This window comes from Malus sylvestris, chromosome 16, assembly GCF_916048215.2.
Source record: "Malus sylvestris chromosome 16, drMalSylv7.2, whole genome shotgun sequence".
Lineage (NCBI taxonomy): Eukaryota > Viridiplantae > Streptophyta > Magnoliopsida > Rosales > Rosaceae > Malus > Malus sylvestris.
Genome location: NC_062275.1, coordinates 37,223,281 through 37,246,115, shown reverse-complemented (window position 1 = coordinate 37,246,115; position 22,835 = coordinate 37,223,281). Strand labels below are relative to the sequence as shown.

The 22,835-nt window shown below is 36.1% G+C and overlaps 2 protein-coding genes across 3 annotated transcripts; one reads left to right on the top strand and one right to left on the bottom strand.

Annotated features, from left to right (window-relative positions):
• The first annotated feature begins 3,995 nt into the window (after positions 1–3,995).
• LOC126608316 (ubiquinol oxidase 2, mitochondrial-like) lies at positions 3,996–7,155 on the top strand. The gene is made up of 4 exons (XM_050276181.1): positions 3,996–4,451; positions 4,598–4,726; positions 6,262–6,750; positions 6,847–7,155. The coding sequence occupies exons 1-4, from the start codon at positions 4,110–4,112 to the stop codon at positions 6,904–6,906; spliced, it is 1,020 nt and encodes a 339-aa protein (XP_050132138.1). The 5' UTR covers positions 3,996–4,109; the 3' UTR covers positions 6,907–7,155.
• Positions 7,024–22,060, bottom strand: LOC126608313 (uncharacterized). Of its 2 annotated transcripts, none has more exons than XM_050276178.1 (23): positions 21,809–22,060; positions 20,646–20,937; positions 20,435–20,503; positions 20,222–20,359; positions 19,988–20,105; positions 19,413–19,462; positions 19,019–19,114; positions 17,152–17,320; positions 16,932–17,074; positions 16,768–16,854; positions 16,358–16,543; positions 15,731–15,898; positions 13,115–13,235; positions 12,962–13,031; positions 12,255–12,342; positions 12,025–12,145; positions 11,356–11,549; positions 11,155–11,263; positions 10,696–10,851; positions 9,529–9,631; positions 8,734–8,907; positions 8,383–8,528; positions 7,024–7,441 (listed from the first exon to the last, which is right to left on the bottom strand). In XM_050276178.1, the coding sequence occupies exons 1-23, from the start codon at positions 21,955–21,957 to the stop codon at positions 7,248–7,250; spliced, it is 3,141 nt and encodes a 1,046-aa protein (XP_050132135.1). In that variant the 5' UTR covers positions 21,958–22,060; the 3' UTR covers positions 7,024–7,247. The 2 variants fall into 2 exon arrangements, with proteins under 2 accessions (XP_050132135.1, XP_050132134.1); XM_050276177.1 differs by having other exon boundaries at positions 19,413–19,495; positions 21,809–22,059.
• Positions 22,061–22,835: the final 775 nt, after the last annotated feature.

Here is a 22,835-nt window from a genome sequence, read left to right as displayed (position 1 = left end):
CTCCACTTGTTGTCGCGTTGAGCCTCGTGGATCACCGTGGTCTTAACTCTTGAATGTTGGAATTTCCGTTCGTCGTGGTTTCCGAATCTCTTGCCATCGTACTTTTCTTTTACGTTTATTCAAAGAATTTTTGTATAAAAAGTTCTAGGAATAAGAATGTACGAAAAATCTACGGATGAACAAAAAAATTAGAAACCTTGAATGCAAGAGTCTTTTTTGAGCGTTTGTTCAAGACTCTCAATGAAAGCACTGGATGCAAATTTCTGCCTTTTTCTTCTCGGATAAAATGCCCCTGCAAAACAATTAACACCTTAGGTCAAGGCCAAGAGACTCATGCGCCCACGATGAATGGGAGGGGGGCTTTGGCCGAAGAACCTCCGATGCCAAAGTTAGAATTTGAGGGAAAAATGTTAAGAGAAATTTGAAGAATTTTAGAAGATAATTGAACTTAGGTTTTTTGGAGAAATGAGGGCTATTTATTTGGAGAAATAGGGATCAGCCACTTATGGTGGTACTTTGAGTGTAATGGTAATCAATTAATTGGGTAATTAATCAATTAATTTGCTAATCAATCCTAATTTGAAAAGAATAATTGGGAGGTTACCCTTGTGGGGAGGATTTGATGAGGATTGATGAAATAGTTTTTGAATAAATACCTATTTTGATCACCTTTGACCTTGATTGAGTCGTTATTGTCCGCAGCTTGCGCGTGTGAATCCCGGTGTACATCGAGGGTAATTTTAGCTTTTTTACCCAAAAATCCATGTGTCGCCTTTATAATTTTCTTGATTATTTTTTGTTCCACAACTACGAACTTCTTTACTTGGATAGGTTGCTTCTTTTGAATTTTTATTTGAAAAATTGTATATTTAATTAAGTTTTTCATTTTTACATTTAAAAGTTGTAAGAATAAGGGACAGGTTTACATTACGAATGTTGCATCAAATTTGACTTCCCCCTTGTAATAATAGGTGCAATTAAAAATAGGAGTGAAATGCGAATTTGGCAACTACGATCTCGTTGCGACTTGGATCCCACGCAACCTCATCTACTTGCTCCCCAAGAAAATCTTAAATCGGGTTTTTGAAACGGTGTGATCTAGAATTCTGATTGAGATCAATTACAAAATTACTCATGTACCCCTAACATGTCACCTCGACCACATACGCCAATGTCCAAGTTGCACCCTAAAAACGTAAAGGACGATAATAAATATAAATGTATATAATTAAGAGAATTGTTGTTTTTTTTTTTTAACAAACGATATTATCTGCATTAAAATAAAAGTGAGTGAGTTAAGTCTCACAATGGGTTAGCAATAATATGGTCCAAATTCGTCTTTGACGAGAATCAAACCTAAGACCTCTCACTACTAGTGAAAAAGAATATCACTAGATCGTAGTAGTACGTGGCAAGAGAATTGTTATTAGCATTCTAAAATATTTAATTGTGCACTTCAAACTTTCTATATTTAAAAAAGAAAAAAAAGTTTTATAGAGTGTGGATGCACAATTGAATTTTTAAAGTATTAATAATAGTTTCCATAATAATCACATATAATGTATGGATGAGTCAATTAAACCCTATTAGTATATGTATGGACGAGTTCCAATATTTCAAGGGTACATTAGTCACAACGCGAGGGAAAATGCATGGTTAGGTTAGATAATTGGAGTGTTATCGGTCATCCGTTAAAAATCCAGAGGTAACTCGTTTCAACCAATTAAGAAAAATGTTAAATTGATAATTTTAGACTATTTAAAAAATCTTACTACAATAGCCATAGGATTTAGTCTCAACCCTAAATCCTTACCATTGGATTTTTTGATACACTCTCAGTCTATATTATTTCTTTCCCAGGCCAGAGTCCAGTAACAACTCTATTTGTATTCTCTCTATCTTGACACTCGACGCGCACTCTCTCTCCAAGTCATTACCACGACAAATGTGTATCTAATCTCGCCATCTAAGATACCACCACACTAGTAATGAATCACGATCACCACCATCGACTCCGCCCATAATCCAATGCAAGGTTGCGAATCGAGATACAAATTCCCATCTAACATTCATATTTGACCACTAATACTCCCAAAAGGTAATTTCTTTAATTTGATTGTTATATTTTCCGATTGAAGAAGAAGTTAGGGTTGTGTAGATTTAGGGATTGTATAATTCCAAATTAGGGTTTGTAAAATTAGGTATTTCATAATTAGAATTTAGAATTTAGGGTTGTCAACTGACACAACCTGTGTTATACAGCTTTGATATTATATGTTTTTATGTTTTAAAGTAATATTTATGTTACAATGTGGTATGTAGATATTAATTTAGTATGACTTTTTTTATTTGATTATTTATTGAAATAAAATATATTTTATTTAACTAGTAATGGGTCAAATCATATTATCTATTAATTTTAACAGGTTGAGTTTGGGTCACATCATATTACCTTTTATTTTAACGGTTTGACACTACACGATCTGTTAAAATATACTGATATAGGGTATGTTACGAAAACGACATGAACACAACAAACACGACACGATCGCCACTCTTTTGTATTTTATTTATTTCTTTGTTGCATTTTTAATTATTAAATAAACTTGATTTTTATAATAAACTCAAAATAAAGCCACTAACTTCTTTTTTTTTGTTTTTTTGTTTCTGTTTTTTTATAAAGTAAATACATTAAAGAACAAAACCTCTAGTACAACTTGTTCCAGCACAGTCAAAATGAAAAGCATGAAAAGCAAGTTTAGGAATGCAATGGTCCCAAAAGTGAGTGTTAGAGATAGACATGCCGAAATGAGCTAACTTCTTTACGTGGACGAGGTTGTTTCTTTTGAATTTTTATTTGAAAATTATTTCACTTATTTAATTCAGTTTTTCTTTTTACTTTTAAAAGTTGTAAAAAAGGGGCATTTTTGGTATTATGAATGTTTCATCAAATTTGTCATGATGCAATTGAAAGAGTAACGCTCGGTTAACTAAATTTGTAGATTAAAATTGCAGTATTATCAATAAAAAATAAATACAGAAATCAATACTTAAATAATAATCTAATAATCAACTTTCATATTATTAGTTTACAAAATTTAGTTTGCAGATTTAGTCTTCCTATCATTATCCCAATTAAAGTAGGAGAAATGCCAATTTGGCAAATACGATCTCATCCATCCAGCCTCATCATACTTGCTCCCCAAGGAAATCTTAAACCGGATATTTGAAACGGTGTGCTAAAAAATACTGCTTGAGGTCAATTACAAAATTAATAATGTTATATGACCTCGATCTCATCTAAGAATATGCATAGTCATGAAGTTGCACCGCACCCGACGATAATAAATAAGAATTTTTTTTAATAAACGATATTATCTATATTAACGGGATGAAAGAGTGGACTAAACCTCATAATTGGTTAACAATAATGTGATTCAAATTTAATTTTGGCAAAAATCAAACCTAAGACCATTTACTTACAAGTGAAGAAGAATAACACTAGATCCTAGTACTAGGTAGCAATAGAAATAACATTTTAAAAATTTAATAGTGCACTTCAAACTTTCTATATTTGAAAAAAAAAAAACTCTTATAAAAATTGCACAATTATTTCTTATTGGTGATACATAATTTAATTTGCAAATTTAATTTATTAATTTAGTATCTTTAACATTACCCTTAATATATAAATGAGTCATTTAAATTGAAATTAATGTGTGGCTGTGGCCAGCAAGTTCCAATATTTCAAGGGTACGTTAGTCATTACACGAGTGAAAATGCAAGGTTTGCAAGGCCGTGTTTGGCAAGCGTCCATCAGGATCCCGTCTTTTTGGTACAGCCATGAACAAGAGACGACGTGTCACAATTAGAGCCATTCATCTCCATCACCGAACGGCTCTACCAGCTCATCAATTGCGTGGGCGACAAGAGAATATCAGTAAATTACCTAATAATCAATTGAGACTTGGGTATATAAACCCTGACACAGATCTCATGAGAAACCATAAACCCTAATCCCTAAAAAATCATCACACACATACCTCACAAAGTTACAAACAATTAAACAAACAAACGCTAGCTACATCTTCTCTCTTTGTCTACATAATATGATGATGGCGAGCCGGAGACACGCGGCGAACTCGATGGCGGGCACAGTACGGCTGTTCACCACTGCAACCGCTGCCAATAAGCCTCTGATGGCTGCTGCCGTTCATCTTCTTCCTCTGAATTATCTTCATAGCAGTTGTGGTGGTGCCCTAGTCCGGAGTGCTAGCACCAGTGCTGCAACTGTGGACGTGGCTGCAGAGGGTCATAACACTACGGCCCCTTCCGCTGCTGGCCACGGCGGTGGTAAGGATGATGAGAAGACGATCACCAGCTACTGGGGTGTGGGACCCACCAAAGTCACCAAGCAAGATGGAACCGAATGGAAGTGGACTTGCTTTAGGGTACGTACGTACGTATTAGTAGTGTTAATTCTGTTTTGCTGCAAAATAGAAACATATATATACAAACCATTTATGTTTGTTTGTTTGTTTGTTTGTTTATTTGTTTAATATTGTGAAATAATAAAAATACTTGATATTGGATGCAGCCATGGGAGACGTACAAAGCGGACGTCTCGATAGATCTGAAGAAGCATCACGTGCCAACGACTTTGTTGGACAGAATGGCTTACCGGACCGTCAAATCTCTCCGATGGCCTACTGATCTATTCTTCCAGGTATACATGGGGTATATATTTGGTTCTACTACATATATACGATATTCCTTTCAAATAATCAAATAGGTATAAAATCACAATTTCGATGATAAATTTACAAGTTATAAGGGTAAACTCTAACTCCATTCCATATAAATTTTGTTCCTTCGGTATATGCAGAACAAGAAATTTCTTCTCCCTTCTTTCTTTTTTAAAGTTCATCTCGAGTTTATTTTCCTTTTCAAATTGACTGGAATTTTAGTTATTAATCTTCTGTGTACAATCATATTCACATATTTTTTTTCAAAAGAGAACGACATAAGTCATATTCTGGTCTAGGAAGAAAGGAGTTGATGAATGTTTGCACTACAGAAATTTTTTTGGTTTGCAGAGACTTGAAACGAAAGAGACGAGGGGAGAGAGAAGGAGAGAACGTGAGGGGGAAATAGAGGGGAGGAGAGAGAAAAACGTTTTCCCTTAATAATTTGTTTAACTCACTTTGGATTTAATAAAGAAAATTAATTAACTTAATTAGATTAAATCTCTACAATTAAAAGTAAAGTAATGCTAGGGAAACTAAATTTGTAGACTAAATTTTGTAAACTAAATGACATAGAAGTTGATGATTGAATTATTACTTAAATGTTGATAAACGTGCTCATTTCTTATTGGTGACATGTAATTTAGTTGCAAAATAAGTCTACAAATTTAGTCTCCCTAGCATTACTCTTAAAAGTAAACAAATTTAATGGTTTAGAACTTGTGTAAAAAGGAGGCAGATTCTCTGCCCTCCCACTTCCCGTGCCCTCCTGTTTGTGTGGTCACGGTTAAGCCACGTCAACATTTTATATTACTATTCATTTTTGTCTTATTATTATCTCTATAAAAAAATATTATAAAACGTTGACGTGGTTTAACCATGACCACACAAAACAGGAGGGTACAAGAGGGCATGGGAAGTGCGAGGGCAGAGAATCTGCTTCTGTGTAAAAAATATGATGTCACCGTCTTATAGTACCCTAATTAAGAGAATTGATAACACAACGACTAAAAATAAACAGTAAAGTGTGGTCATCATTTTCCAATTGTTATTAGTACTAAAAAAAAATCCTATTTGCCTCATTATTTTGTTTTATATATCTTCATTAAAGAGTGACAAATGACTTTTTTCTTTTACGTGAATACTTTCTTGAATGTTTTAATCTCTATGGTGATTACTTGGGTATATGCATGCCTTTTTCATAATTAATTGTTCTCACAAACATGGCATCCCATGTCTGACTTTTATTTTCCTATTTAACTAATTACATGATTTCTCGATGAATCAATTTATGTCTAAATAAAATTTGTTTGGCACTTTCTATCATGGTGAATCCGTAAATTTCTTGATTTTATAATAGTAGAGAAAATATTGCTATCGAAAGTGTGTTGCTCAAGTTTTGGTGCTCCTATATTAGGATCAACTGTTAATTAGGGTTTTTATTTACTTTGATTTATAATTTCTTGTGAAATAATATAATGCTGGGTGGGTGGGTAATGGGTATATACAATATCAGAGGCGGTATGGGTGCCGAGCAATGATGCTAGAAACAGTGGCAGCAGTTCCCGGAATGGTAGGAGGGATGCTGCTGCACTGCAAGTCCCTACGGCGGTTCGAGCACAGCGGAGGGTGGATCAAAGCTCTGCTGGAAGAAGCCGAGAACGAGCGAATGCACCTCATGACATTTATGGAAGTAGCCAACCCCAAGTGGTACGAGCGTGCCCTCGTCTTTGCGGTTCAAGGCGTCTTCTTCAACGCCTACTTCGTAGGGTATATGGTTTCCCCGAAATTCGCTCATCGAATGGTTGGGTACCTTGAGGAGGAAGCAATCCACTCGTACACTGAGTTCCTCAAGGAGCTGGATAAAGGGAACATAGAGAATGTGCCAGCTCCGGCGATTGCCATTGATTACTGGCAGCTGCCACCCGACTCGACTCTGAGAGATGTTGTTGCGGTTGTTAGGGCGGATGAGGCACACCACCGCGATGTCAATCACTTTGCATCGGTAATAAGGATTAACTTGTTTAAATCGATTCGGTTGTTCTTGCTTGATTAGTTTCAAATTGGTGTTTAATATCCTTATATGTGCCTTGAACTGCAGGATATACACTACAATGGACGGGAACTGAGGGAATCACCAGCTCCAATTGGTTATCACTGATGAAATGGCACTATATTGCTTTATATAACAAAGGAAAACTAACGAAAAATCTAAAAAAAAACTTCTCTTTTTAATGAAAAATCATTTTTAAAGGTATAGTGAATGGTACCAGGAAAATGTATAAATATGGTTTTTTATTTAAAAGTGAATAGTACCGGAAGTGTTTTGTTAAAACTCCCTTACTACAATGTACAATTTCAGAATCCCAAATTTCACATGAAAATGTAGTATCAAGATGCACTTCTCGAATCGACACTTTGTACCTCCAAGTTGAGACATTTTTTATTTACTAGTTTGGAATTGGTAAATGCAAATGAGTTGGATGAAGATGACTAACTATTCTACGGGAGTGTCACAACCTCATACTCGTGGGCAATTCTAAGAGGTGATTGCTTAGAAACCGGCCTGTCCTCGGACCACAGCTCCAAATTAACAGTTCCAGTTCCCCAATGGATTAGGCACTTGTAAACTTGGCTAGCATCAAAGCGATTCACAAGCCCCAACCCAACGCATTTATCGATGAGCATCCATTCACCTGTCCAAAAATAACGACGAATTTTTTTTTATATCAGAGGTAAGTTACAGCAATTCATGATACAACTCCGAGAAGAGTGAACTCAAAACTTTTCAAAAATGATTATTTTCAGCAGTTGAGCTCTACAGTCGTGCGGTTCATATAATGAATCAGCTCAGTTGTAGCCCAAAATGGGATAAATAACCATTCAGGGAAGACATCACAAATTTCCTCAGATATCTCTTTTCAAACTCTTATGTTGCAGTGACGATCTTCTAATATCAATTAGTGTCTATAAGTAGGATCTAAGAAAACCAGATTTAAAAGGAGACTGCATTTGATAGAAAACAATGCCCCGTTGATAATTCGCGTCATCATCTCCACACACATTTGAGCAAGGGAAAGAATGATAATGGGGACTAATCCTTTTGCTCCACTTTCTGAAACCTAGGCAAGACTTGTAAACCACTCATTTACCCACGTCCATTTAACATGGTGTGGTATGAGTTTCATGTTGCCTCTTTCCAATAGTCTAATCTTTCGGTTTCGGGACAATCCTTGTCAAAGTAAAAAACCTTAATAACCTAAATGTTTTTATGAATGTAATGACATAGAAAGCAAGAGGAAAAAGGAACGAGAAATGCTAAGAATCCCAAAATTGTCTTCACTTCTCCAGTCACGTTGAGATCCTATGTTCTTAAACTAGGCAAGGCCTAAAACCCATACTTAGCTAATTTTCTTCTTTGTTGATTTGTTCGTACTCAAATTGTATCTAATATTATTGTTTTCCACAAAAAACCCTCTGGAAGTAGAACATTCAAAATCAAAGTGGTATAGTCCATACTGTGTTGTTAGTCGTTTACTTAAGGGATCAAAAGTAGTTCTGCATCTTCAGTAGGATAATAAAATTCAAATGTCACTTTGTAATGAAGGTAAAAAGACTGCAAGAAAGATAGCATTACCATTAGGCAGTAAATCCCCTTGAAACAACTGCTCATCGGATTCAGGCCAAATTTCATGCTTTGACCCATCGATGGCTGTAAATGAGACATAAGATTCTGTAGGGTGCAAGAGGGTGAACATTGGGTGTACTCTCAGGCAGACCAGCCTGCAAAGAAAAAATTACAAAACAAATTATGCAATATAACTTATACATTGTTTTTAAAAGGAAACCAAATTTTATTGCAAATGACAATAAATTAAAAGGCATAGAACTAAGAGGGGACAATGTATACAAAGTTTTTACTGGTTATATGTTTCTGTGTGATTAGAGATAAAAGAAAAGGGATGGGAAATTGTAATTTGGAACAAACCTTGAATATCCACCAGAACCAGCACCAACTTTGCATGCTATAATGCTAGAGTCAACTCGGAAAACCTTGGGATCATTCTTTGGAATATGTAACTGTCGTTGGAGAACCAAACCACCCCCAATATCACCTTCTAACAGAATAGATTCCTCCTCTCCAGCATGCTCAAGATTCCGTCTGCATAGAGATTTGACAGAATAAAATGGAGCTACAAGAACTATCAAAATGTACTTTAGGTTCGATATACAGATTGTGGATTCCTAACTACTGAGAATACATACATGCACATCTGTACTTATATATGTATATTATTACCCTACCCATATGTATCCATTTACTCCCTTTATTTTTACTCGATCAGATTTAAAAAAAAAAAAAAAAAAAAAAAAGGGGATCCTTCATGAAGATTCAATGTGGCTCAAACTCATTGACCAAAAAAAAAAATGTGGCTCAAACTCTCACATATTTTGCAATGAACATAGAATGACGTATTAATTGATGGAAACTAGATAAAACACAATAATATGAAGTGAGGTGTAAAGTTGTGGTTTCACCCCTTCTTTTGTGCCTAACGCAAGAGCTGTCTAGGATAAAAAACGACCTAATATTTTAAATTCCTACCGGTTGACAAAATCTTCAAAACCCAATGGGATGTTTGAGGCTCAAAACTAAAGGATTATTTACATGAAAAAACTTTCTAGTTTGACTACAAGAATGTCTTTGGGAACTAAAGATACTTATGGCATAATGATTAAGCCTATTGGCTAAAAACCCCAATATTTCATTTCAGTAACTCACTCTGTAACATTGTATTCCTCAGTACATCCAGCAGAGCGGTACTCAGTACCACTATACTCTTCATACCCATTAATGTCAACTCTACTGTGAAGCCACTGTGTCCCTGCAATCACCACATGAAAGTATCAATCATAAGAGTATCACTAAAACAAAATTTAGTCTATTCAGCCTCATCACCCAAAAATGGGAAGAAAATGACTTAAACTCAGGGCGGGTTTAGAAATTTCTTTGATAGATAACGCCTTTGTGTAACAGAATAGACTCATGGTAGCTAAAAATCTCAGTCATTGCCAAACTACAAAATACATAGCAAACCTCATCCCTCACTTCAATATTTATCACTTCATGACTAACCCTCGTGCTCAAAATTTCCTAGCCTTTTGAGGCTATGGGTCAAAATTATAGGGTGGCCGATATGGCAGAGGTTTGTGCAGAACAAGAAAATTGGACTTTTTGGTTTTTTGAAGAAATTTATGTGAACATAAGAGATCAAGGAGTTTGCCACACTAGGGATTGTTTTGGAGAATATTCAGGTTTCAGCACATAGTCCACACTAGGAGTTTGACACACTAGGGATTGTAACTTGTAAGATATTTTTAATTCTCCGTGTAATAACTGAAAGTAGACACTTGCTGTGTTCCAGCCTGCTAAAATGATTTGAAAGTCCGCTCCTAAGGTTCGCCTTTTGGCATGAATCGTATCTCAAAGAAGAGCAAACATTTGTAATTAGTCACAAACAAGAAGACCCAATATTTATCTTTCTCCTCATTGGTGTTATTAGTGCAAAAAGGAGGTTCATTTTAAACTCACTTAGTTTTACATTCTCTATGTTCTTTGGGGCTGTGGTGGCGGTTGGTTGAGGTTGCAGGGATTGGTTGGGCTAAATTCTTAATTCATTCTTAAACATTCATTGTGAAAAGTATGTCTTTTGGTGGTGGAAAACTAGTATTTTGTGGAATCGTGCAGTGGTAGCTGTTCCTTGGGTAATTTTGTTGAACAGAAAAATAAATCTATTTGATAACTACAGTGGAGTGAAGTATGATATCCACCATGAGTACATGAATATTGGACAATGGTTTATTCACAAGTTAAATATATTTAGCGACCATATAAATAAAATACACTCTACATATATTAATAAATAAAAGATAATCGTAAAAGAACTACCTGAAGGGCGGTGCATCATGGAAATAATTCTACCACCAATCCAGGGAACGACTTTAATATCCCAATCACCACCTTTCAGTTCAATAGGAATCCTCGAAAGTTCTATTCCTTTGTGCGCAGAAGTCACTTCCGCATCTGGAATAGGCTTGGCAGTTTCTACATTAACAATTTAAGATGCATTAGTCAGGAGCACTGTCACTGATACATGCATTAATCGGGAACATCCCAATTTCAGTCTGCTCAATGATTGGGACCATCCATTTTTTAGGTCCTGTACTAAGGATCATCCTTGCCCTTGCTTTATGAAATCCAGATGGTTACATGGAGCCTACTTCATGCAATCTATTTAGACAGTTTCAGAGAAGCTAATTATAGCTGAAAACTAAGTGGCATTAGAAAAACTTTAGCTACACGTTGAGGATAATATGAGACCGAATAAAGTAAGAATAGAAGTGTTACCCAAACGAGTTCGGTATTGCTTCTCACTAGTGGAAACCAGCTTCCCAACTTCCTGTTCTGAAGGCATTACGATCTGAAGAACCTCTCCATCATTGCCCCATGTATCAACCTGTTTGAGGGATTCAGGATTGATATGGTACTTTATTAGCACAAGATAGTCTCAGACACCTAATTGGTATACCTCCAGAAAAGAAGCCATACCATTGCCCCTCCACCAAGCAATAATTGCACATGCAGCCGACGTTTTGGCCTCTTCCAAGATCCTTCAGTTTTTAAAACTTCAATGGTAACAGTAGAAGATTGAAGTTCAGCAATATAGTGTGTCAACAAGAATCCACCATTCATGAACTCGTATCCATCACCATCATCTTCATAGAGAACACCTTTAGCTTTCCCTGTAAATAATGAGATCATTCATAAAGCTTCTAAGTGCAAAGTTTTTACTACAAATGTTGAAAAACAAAACCTAATTGTAATTCTTTCCTAATAAGAACTGGTTTTATTAAGAAAAACGAGAAGAACTGCAAAACACATGGATTATGGACTCCTCTTCATGTTGTCAAGGCCTTAGAGCTATCTACAATTGAAATTTTTTATGGTTCTAGTGAACATAATTTTTATTCAAGAAGAGATACAACTTTTGATCAATTAGTTAGGCAAGATTTTCAAAATTAGGTTGTCCTAATCAATCCTTCTGGGTTCAACCTCATAATTTCTTATGTATATTATAATAGATAGGTACATACCAAGTATGATAAATCATTTGACCTCAAGTACGGCAAGACCACTAAAACTTGAAACTGTTGATGTTACTAAATAACAACCAAACAATCCAATTTTTTCGGGAGGAAATTGACAGAACACAATTACCATCTTCATCTAAAGCCACAAGGAGTGTCAAGTCTTCTAATTGATTAGATTCGCCAAGATGCTGATGAGGAGGACCCACGGGAATAATTGCTCCACCTTGCAAATATAAAGCTGGTAAATCCTGCAATAACCAGAAGAGAATGAAAAGAGAAACAAAGAAATGAGGTGGAAAGTAAATATTAAGACAAAATTGGAAACTTAAACATATCAATATGTACGGTAATACATACTGGATGTGAATCACCAAAATCAAAACTCAACCAAATTCCTTTGGGCAATGTGAACTGCAAACTATCCATCCCCTGACCAGGCTCAGTGCTGACCATGAAAAAAAGGATGTCAGAACAAAATGTGAGGATCGTTTCTAATCAATGAAATTCCAAAACTGAATCCCCTCTACACCATCCATGAATTAAATTTAACCAGAAAGCATTCACGCAACAGGTTCAGAGGGAACAGTAATAAATATATAACTTTTTGTATATTTCCCAATGATGGAAGCAAACTATAAGGTGGAAATAAAAAGTCAGGAACATGAGTGATAGAATCACATCCAACTGAAGCAGGAAAGGAAGTAACACTTAATTCTAACCAAAATCTTTGGTAAACTCAGGTCTTAGTTCTCACAACAGAAAATAAACAATTTAGAAAAGATATTGCAAGCACATTGACTATTGCATGATGCATATAAATGTATTGCATGAGGCATCTGTTCTGCAAAGTTGTTTTTCTATATAAATGAAAAGATTTACTAATAAGAAGAGGTAAAACAGAAGATTGGTAAGCCTTTTTTTCTCAAAGATGATGTCAAATTCACTATCGGTCTGCTAAAAAGCACAAGGACAGACTACAAAAACCATAGAAGATGGAAGCTGAACAATTAAAAGCATAATGTAAAATGATTTGGCTTTTTATCTTGTGGGAAAAGTGCGAGAACCTGGCAATGACTAGAAGTGGACCCAACAAAAAAGAATTCTCCAATTTCCTTAAGCTGGAGTCCTTGAGATCTACACAAGCATTTGACAATGTAATTAGCTGCTTAAAAAGGTGATCAGGTCCAATAGACAATTCAAGAGCATAAAAAACCCACCAGCAAAAAATGTAGGACTTGCCACTGGAGTGCCTGTTGTATGAGCCATATAGAAGAGAGTGTAAATATGTGGTAGAAGACGGTAGCGCCTAATTAATGCTAAACGGCATACTTCTTCACACTGACATAAAATTGAAATTAGTTCTGAATCATGGTAGGCACAAAACCATCCGTAAATCTAAAAACACAAAAGCACAAATTAAACAAGCAGCAGTGGATTACAACTGAATATCATTTTCTGCATGATTGATTTCACATAAGAGTTGAGGTAACGTCATAAACTGAAGTAAAACAGAACATACGATCAAAGCACTGAAGTAAATTTGGGCATCAAAGTTGCAAGATCAAAGTACAGGGTATCTTTCTGTCCCGACAGAAGCATGCTCTGGACTTATAAAAGAACATAGATTGGAGATGATACTTGGCCAAGGTGGTGAGACACTGCTGCTCCATGGAGGAGAAGCAGTTTCATTTCTTCTTTTAGCATTATAGAGTGTTTACATTTTTACATATTTTCAAAAGGCCATGTGTCTTTTTACAGTTTGTTATCTTTTTATTTTCTATGTGGTGTAAATTTGGCATCCCTGTCACAAAAATGGGTCCCACACAGCAGGTAAGGGTCCAACTAACTGAGGGTCGACATTACATGGTATCCAAAATTTAGGTTTATCATTGCAACGTTTTAAAGTTTAGGGTGCAAAGTGAATTTCAGTGACCATCAGGTTTCGATTGTGAAATTGAATGCTCTTTAGAGATTCTTTGTGCTGTTAAGATTGTGAACCTTTTATCTACTGCTGGATTCTTTTTTGTACGTTTTTGAAACATTTTATCTATATATAATTATTATATATATATATATGTATATATACATATACATGTCTACAACTCTATATATATAACATAACAGTATATGTAGAAACCACAGAAGCATTAGACTTTTTAGGGTTTGTCAACATAATTACGAGTATATAAATTGTTCCAACTTCCTTACAACAACAACAAAGCCTTTTCCCACTAAGTGGGGTCGGCTATATGAATCCTAGAACGCCATTGCGCTCGGTTCTGTGTCATTTCTTCCGTTAGATCCAAGTACTCCAAATCTTTTCTTAGGGTCTTTTCCAAAGTTTTCCTAGCTCTTCCTTTAATCTTTTGACTCTGAACCTCTGTCCTGTAGTCATATCTTCAAACCAGAGCGTCAGTAGGCCTTCTTTGCACATGTCCAAACCACCGTAACTGATTTTCTCTCATATTTCCTTCAATTTCGGCTACTCCTACTTTACCTCGGATATCCTCATTCCTAATCTTATCCTTTCTTGTGTGCCTACACATCCAACGAAGCATCCTCATCTCCGCTACACCCATTTTATGTACGTGTTGATTCTTCACAGCCCAACATTCTGTGCCATACAGCATCGCCGGCCTTATTGCCATCCTATAAAATTTTCCCTTGAGCTTCAGTGGCATACGGCGATCACACAACACGCCGAATGCACTCTTCCACTTCATCCATCCAGCTTGTATTCTATGGTTGAGGTCTCCATCTAATTCTCCGTTCTTTTGCAAGATAGATCCTAGGTAGCAAAAGCTGTCGCTCTTTGGTATTTCCTGATCTCCGATCCTCACCCCTAACTCATTTTGGCCTCCATTTGCACTGAACTTGCACTCCATATATTCTGTCTTTTATCGGCTTAGGCGAAGACCTTTAGATTCCAACATTTCTCTCCAAAGGTTAAGCTTCGCATTTACCGCTTCCTGAGTTTCATCTATCAACACTATATCGTCTGCGAAAAACATACACTAAGGGATATCAACTTGAATATGTCATGTTAACTCATCCATTACCAATGCAAAAAGGTAAGGACTTAAGGATGAGCCTTGATGTAACCCTACAGTTATGAGGAAGCTTTCGGTTTGTCCTTCATGAGTTCTTACGGCAATCCTTGCTCCATCATACATATCATTTATAGCTTAGATATATGCTACTCGTACTCATTTCTTCTCTAAAATCCTCCAAAGAATGTCTCTTGGAACCCTATCATACGCTTTTTCCAAATCTATAAAGACCATGTGTAAATCTTTTTTCCCATCTCTATATCTTTCCATCAATCTTCGTAAGAGATAGATTGCCTCCATGGTTGAGCATCCTGGCATGAACCCGAATTGGTTGTCCGAAACCCGTGTCTCTTGCCTCAATCTATGCTCAATGACTCTCTCCCAAAGCTTCATTATATGACTCATTAGCTTAATACCTCTATAGTTCATGCAATTTTGTACGTCGCCCTTATTCTTGTAGATAGGCACCAAAGTGCATAAAGAAACATGGAGCTGCATAGAAAACACACCCAAAACCTAGGTTTCCAAGTGTTTTATTTTGTAGGTAATAAATGATTAGAAATTAAAATCATAGGGGCACTACACAAAAATAATTGGAAAAACTAATAGAGTAGAAGACATAGCTGGAGTCCTATATGTATAACAGTTATTATCTGGTTTGAAAGAAGATTATCTTACTCCACTGTAACGGTAAAGTGGCTCAACCAGATGCACCAGCCACCATAAATAAAGGGATAATTCAGGAAACACAAAACTTTTTCATAAAGCTCAAGCAGGACAAACCTCTTCCCCAAACGACCAGGGCTCATGGTCAATCGTGTCCATTTCAGAGTGCCCACGGCAAAAGGGAAACATAGAACCTATACCCATCCACCGTCCAAAGAGCTTGGGTGTTGCATTTCCACCAAAACCACCAATATCAGGCCCTGATAGTGGCTGACCACTAAGTCCCTGAAAACAAAGTCAAAGTAATTACAAAAAGGGTAGGACAAAGATGCTCAGACAAACTTTTTTTTTTATGTATTTTGGGTGGGGGTTCATCCCCTTTAAAAATAATTCAAACCTTTGAAAAATCTCAAACTAATATTGTCATTAAGACTGAAGGAAAAAAGAAGAAGGAAATATTAAGAGCACCGATGTGTGTGCGTGAGAGAGAGAGAGAGAGAGCATATGAAGCACAAATAAGAATGTAGCTGCCAATAAATATAGCTTATCGAAAGAAAATACTTATAACAGAAAGTCTAGAGAAGAAGAGTTGACCATAATTTAAATTCAACCTTCTTTTGTAGATATGATCTGTCATACAGAGCACACATGGTTCTTGTACAACAAACCAACTATAGATGAACAGGCAAGGAAAACAAATTGAAGTCCACAACTTTGCTTTAGGTAAACAGTGAGTAAACATACCAATTGAAGAACCATGGAAATGCTCATATGGAGGTGCTCCCAAGTTGAAAGATTATCTCCTGTCCACGTTGCAGCATACCGTTGGCTACCACTAAATCCAGCTCTGGTGAGAACAAAAGGGCGTTTTTTTTCATTACCCAGCTTCATTCCTTCATAAGTAGACCTTGCCATTAGCATGCCATAGACCTAGAATGCAGAAAAATCAGCAAACTGAAGCTCAGAAGTTTTGCACATATAGTATTGGTGATACAACAATGAAACAAAAGACATTCACAAACCAGTACGGCTCATTCGCCTACCAGGATGCCATAAGAAAGGGATGTTCAAAAGAGTTGAACCTAAAAGGCTAAAACTAACCGTGAAAAGCACGTAATATGAAGAACACAGCAGTAAGGTTGAGTAAATTATACATTGTGATAGTGTGAATGATTCTGACACCCTCCAAGTTCATCATCCCCCTTATGAATATTGCTCTCGGGCATCGTTTTTGTGACAGTCTGAAAAAGGGAGCAAGGAAAATAGATTCAACACCAATGAAAAAACTGCAAAGCACAATAAACAATTATAAAGCTACCTTAAAAACAGCTGGTTCATTCATATCATTCCATATTCCGTCAACACCATTTAAAGTGAAATCTTTGACTAAATTGGACCACCAAGATCGAACTTTTGCCTGTGTGTAGTCTGGAAAAACACAAGGCCCAGGCCACACATCCCCTGAAAATGGAAAGAAAATCTTAACATGGTAACTTATTAGGTTCGGTTTCTATTTCCATTACATAGAGAAAATGTACCAACAAATGGTCTTCCATCTGCCCTTGAAATCCAGACATCACTTTTACAACCACTATCATAGACAAAATAACCATCTTCCTGTTTTATCCCTGGGTCAAGCATCCAGATTGCCTTGATACCATTTTGATTTAGACCCTTTACCAATGATTTTGGATCTGGAAAGCGCTCCTGAAAGATATCATCAAAATGAAATTGCTTTGTAAGGAATGAAACTAAGAATCCATTGTGTTTATAGGAACAGAACAATGTTCCTGAAAGATATCATCATGATGAAATTCTTTTGTAAGGAATGACAGTCCAATGCCCATTCTGTTAATAGGAAGACAACAGCTTTATATAATAACAGGAACAGTAAACATATACAGTGAACCAGTAGTCCATAGAGGGATCACTAAACACAACCACCACAATGGGCAGGCAATACAAACATTGAACAGAAGACCAATAAAATACAGCCAAACAACCTGGACCATAAAAAAATAAACAATGGGCCTAGGAAACACTCCTACAGTCTAACCTTGATCCATAAGAAATTAAATGCAGTCCCACTGTTATCCACAAAATTATGCCATTCTTTTAGCCAAACCACCCGAAAGAACTGTTAGTGTTTACTTTACTTCTAGAATGAGAGTACTATTCTAATTTCCTAGGCTCAGTTTAATACAAATACATAAGTGTAGGATTGAGAAGTGTCTCATACTAGAACTATTTGACTTGCTCACGATCTTGTCCATTGTTGATTGAGCCAACAATGACAACATCTGCGTATGTCAGTCCATAATGAATGGCAATAAGTTTCTCATCCAAAATAAAATAAAATAGATTCCATCGGAGCGTTCAAATTAGCCCACTCTTAACTGTTCACGATGGTGTATTTGTTAGAAAAACATAATAAAGGACAACTTTCAACGCAATTAGAAGTCAAGCAACTTCAAGCAACCAGTTTATGCAATTCTTAGTATAGTTCGGTAAACTTACTAGTGACAGTACATGTATTTCTGAAGAAGACTATGCTTGATTTTTGGAGGCTTTCTCAGAGAATTAACTTTTTCCTTCACGATGGGGTTGAAGTTGGAGCACGTACGAGGTTTTCCAAGAGTAACTTTACTCACTAGCTGCTTGGCTTAGTTGTTTTCTTATCAATTATGTTTCATATAATTTTATGGATGCTGTTTATAGTCTTTTCTTAAATGGTCATGTGACAGTCGTGTGACTTTTTCAGTATTCTGGGAGGACTGCTACTAAATACTTGTTTAAGCAGTCGAGGGTAAGGATGTTACCAGACTTTGTATTCTTTTTTTTCCCTCAGAAACATCAGAAAGATTCCCTTGGGATCTTTTCCCTGGAACTCATCTATCTAGCTACCGACTTTGATCCTATTTCTCATAGCTTCAGAGGTTGAAGTCAATAACAACATATTAATTACGATAGTACGCTACAGATGGATTCAAATGGTTAGTTTCAGTCAATCATAAAATGGGACATTTCATAGATGTTGTTCTGTAACTTTAATTCTTTTTTATTTTTTTGTCTTTTCAGTGCATGTTACTAGTTTCTCATGTGGTTATTAATGCCACAGCTACACACCAACAAGCTACACTTATGTTTACACTTCACACCACATAAGTTGCGGGTCTGACAAGCAATTAAATATGTCCATGTAAATTCTCTCTACATCTCCAAAAGTAACATAAAATGAGACGACTCACACTAGAAGTAAAAGTCAAAGACATCCAGAAAAATTCCACAAATGAACCCAGTCAGAACGACTCATTCAAAATAGCACCAAGCTAATCAGAAGACATGATGTGATGGAAACCACCCAATGTATAGTCACTAATAAAGAACATTTAAGGGAAAGTATACCTTGTCAAAAGTGAAACAACGAAAGCCATCCATGTAATCAATATCCATCCATATGACGTCACAAGGAATACCCTTCGCTCGAAATGTTCTTGTAATCTGCAAGTGTAAGCCGGTCAATGATCATGCAAATTGATCACATGCTGTAGAAATTGGTACTAACTATATGTGTCAAAGAATTTACATAACTATGATGTAAAACTGGTGAGATTCTATTTGTCAAGCTCATTTATATGTTGTCCGTATCACCATAAACAATTGATGGCATAGTATTTGAAAATGTATTTGACGAAACATGTAACCAACAAGAGAAAGTGAGAGAAAACTATGCATGGGTGATAGCCTAAGAAAGAGAGAGAGAGAGAGTTTTAACTTGAGATATTTTTTATGAACCTACCTCTTGAACTTTCTTATCAGAGTCATAGCTCCAACGACATTGATGATAGCCTAAGGACCACTTTGGGGGCATAAATACAGTCCCTAGTGAGAAAATTAGCAACAATAAAAACAAATACACTAAAATTAAAAAGAATTATCAAAAGAAATCACATAACATATAATTTCTGTCATATACCTGTGTTCTCTTCAAAACTCACCACATTTAGTACTTATATTATTAAATTTATCTTATATTACAGGTATATTAGACGTCAAATTGAAATTATGAATGCTAAGACAATTTATTAACTGTCAATGCAAAATTCAGCACTAGAAGACTCGTACAACTATCAAATTATCATAATTTGTACAAACTTAATTATAAGGCTCTTCAACTGGGTGTACAATCCTACAGTTTGGTCACCTTTTAGTCAAAAGAAAGAGGAAATGAAACAGACAGGAAGAAAACTTGAATCATGAATTAGTACCAACAAGCACTTCCCCCTTTACTTTCTATATATGTGTGTGTGTGCATATATTGTATGGTTCACTTTGATAGCATAAGAGAACGTGGTAAATAGTTAAAGAACTTACCAATTACATGTGATAAAGATATCAAAACACCATCAGGTGAAGCAAATGGACCGAATGTAATGACCGGATAAGAGGATGGAGCAATGAACTGTATCATCGATTCTTTCCTCAGATCAATCTGCTCATAAGAAAATACAATTAATCAAAAAGTAGGTCAATAAATTTACAAGTTTAACGTTCACAATTTCACATATAAGTTACACCAAAAGGGAAGAGATTCAGATGTCATGGCACCTCACAGCGCCGTGTTGTATCAGCAAGAATTCCTAATGCCTCTCCAGTTGGAAGAACAGCCAGCACCCAAGGATGTGACTGATACAATGATGTAGTTCCAGGACCATAGCCCCATGCATCCGTGTTCCAAGTAAAAACCTTAAATCAAACAGAAGTACAAAATATTTAGGAGAGGGGAAACTTTCCATGGATGGACCAACAAAAGTGACTTACTCTTTTCCCTGTTCGCTCAAGTTGCCCACTAACTTCCCCAGTTCCATAGAAAGAGGTCCCGGAAGGAAGCTACACCAGAAGCAATTCTATCACGTTAGTTGATGCATAGGGGAATTCTCACATTGCAAGGGCAATACACTTGTTAAGAAAACACAAAAAGAAATAGCTAATAATAAGAGCACCAAATGCAGTATGAAAGCCCATTGCTGACCTCAAGTTTGACAATCTGCTGCCCCAAAAGGCATTCGAAACTTGGGACATATGAAGGTGTGTTGTGATTCATTATTGGTGTTTCTCTATCCTTGCTATTAGTAAAAGAGACACTAGGATGTGCTGCATTTCGATCATTTGCAGAACAATCAAATCGGAATATTCCATCCTCAACAATAGGCTCGAAAATCATAGCTCCTGACGTGGCATCTGCAGTGACTGCCTTCCCTTTGTAATCAGCCATTTTAGATACCAAACATTCAGTAACCAACCTTTCAGCAGACCTCTTCTTTCTGCATGCCAAAATTTTCACCGTAAATCTTTCAGTAATGATCAAACGCCTTGCACGAGAAACAACAATATCTTAAGGGAAAGTGCATTTTTGAATCCAACAGTTTACTCCACATCTCTATGACAAAATACTGAAACAAAGATTACTTAATCATTTTGGAAAATACAAAACAGAGAAATTTGAGTGGGCTTGTATCCTTTGAGAAAGTATCACAACTCAGCTACCACACAATTATTATAAAATGGTGCATTTCAATATCTAGATGTACATATATGCAACCTTTTTAATTTTCACCTGTTGGACCAGATGAATTGAAGAAGATCAAAGATAGAAATTAACAAGGATGTGTGAGAAATAAAAAGAGGTGTGGAGATAGCACACCCCATATGCATATCTTTTAAACCATTTCTTGATTTATACTCCCCACCCTTGGCCTTGCGAAGGGAAAATGTCATTTCTCGTATATGAAAATCTGCCTACCATAAGAAAAATGGAACTTTAACGAAAAGCTCTGGTACTGTTTATTTTAAAGAAAAATCATATTTTTACGCTAAAAAATTAACTGCTATTCAATTTACCCTTTATTTTGTCATTTTCGTTAAAACTCAAAATTCTCAAACTATTTTAATTAGTTTTCCTTAAGAAAAAATATTAAAAGATAAATTAAAAAGAGTTTCTAATGCTACATACACATTAAGCTGGAGTCATTGGTTGCCATTGAATATACCAAATACTTACACTGTGGATTGGAAATTTGGAAGGATCTCGACATGCAAATTGCAAAGAATCACTCAGATCATCATGTTTGATCCTTAATTACTACTTAATTTGGAATTCGGATTGCATTAAATAAAGTGACAAGTAATAAGAACCTGATGGTGATGATCCCAAATTCAAGAGCACGGAGGTTCCTCAATCCGACCACCGCAAACGGAGAAAGAGGATGCCTCAGAGCGAATTTCGATGATCCTCCTCCGCCACCAACTACACTGCCACTCACTGCTACTCCTACCTCTCCCATATCTCACCGCACTCCCTTATTTAATACTTTATTATTTATTTATTTATTTATTATTTTTGTGATTGAACAGGCAACTTCCCATTGGGCCTTTGGGGCCTTGACGACAATGACACATGCGCTGCTTCTGGAAATGCGAAGCTCTCCCGTGAATCAACAACATATCTGACACCTTATTTGTCGTTTTGTATTCGCAACCCCGAATAAGTAACTGAGAGATGACACGTATGGGATTCTTGCCTGACTCGTAATTGGATCACAAACGAATCGGAGTGACAAAAGGGTCTTTCCACTTAAGCAAAGTTGAAACTCAATCAAGTGTTTTTCAAATGATAGGAATCGGAATAAAACAATTGGTTGGTTGATTACTTAAATACCCTAGAAGAAAACAAATTTTACTTTTCATAATTGAAAAATGTGAGGGTAGTTTTGATGTTAAAAGTTGATTTTCATCTCACCTTCTCCTTAGGAATGTCATCTCATTGGTATATATGTGGTTGTTAACTCAAAATTTGTAAGTTAACAAACTAGAACAATTAGTCTTTAATGGGCTCGATTTTAAAGCTCTAAATGAAATGAACTCAAGATATAGGTGGTTCATCCCTCAAAACTAGACTACATATATTGTGTTGCTCTAAATATATGATTCAAACGTTACAAATGGCGTTTGATTAAAGATTAATATTCTCTTTCTTCTCAATCGTCCTACCCCATTACACGAGGTTCCCACTCCTTTATGTAGGCCCTCAATGAATCCAAAAAGCCTTGGGCTCACCTATTTTTACTTTTCTAGCATTTAATGCGCCACCTACATAGATTGGTGTGCTAACAATATTTTTGCCCGTCAGTCGATTTCAGTAAGGAAGTGACAATTACTCAGT

Coding starts and splice junctions, on each gene's coding strand:
- LOC126608316 (XM_050276181.1), top strand. CDS start 4,110: ATGATGATGGCGAGCCGGAGACACGCGGCGAACTCGATGGCGGGCACA. Junction 4,452..4,597: donor GGAAGTGGACTTGCTTTAGG/GTACGTACGTAC, acceptor TATTGGATGCAG/CCATGGGAGACGTACAAAGC. Junction 4,727..6,261: donor CTACTGATCTATTCTTCCAG/GTATACATGGGG, acceptor ATACAATATCAG/AGGCGGTATGGGTGCCGAGC.
- LOC126608313 (XM_050276177.1), bottom strand. CDS start 21,957: ATGGGAGAGGTAGGAGTAGCAGTGAGTGGCAGTGTAGTTGGTGGCGGA. Junction 17,321..19,018: donor GTTGTTTCACTTTTGACAAG/GTATACTTTCCC, acceptor GATATCTTTCAG/GAGCGCTTTCCAGATCCAAA. Junction 13,032..13,114: donor AAGTCCTACATTTTTTGCTG/GTGGGTTTTTTA, acceptor ATGCTTGTGTAG/ATCTCAAGGACTCCAGCTTA.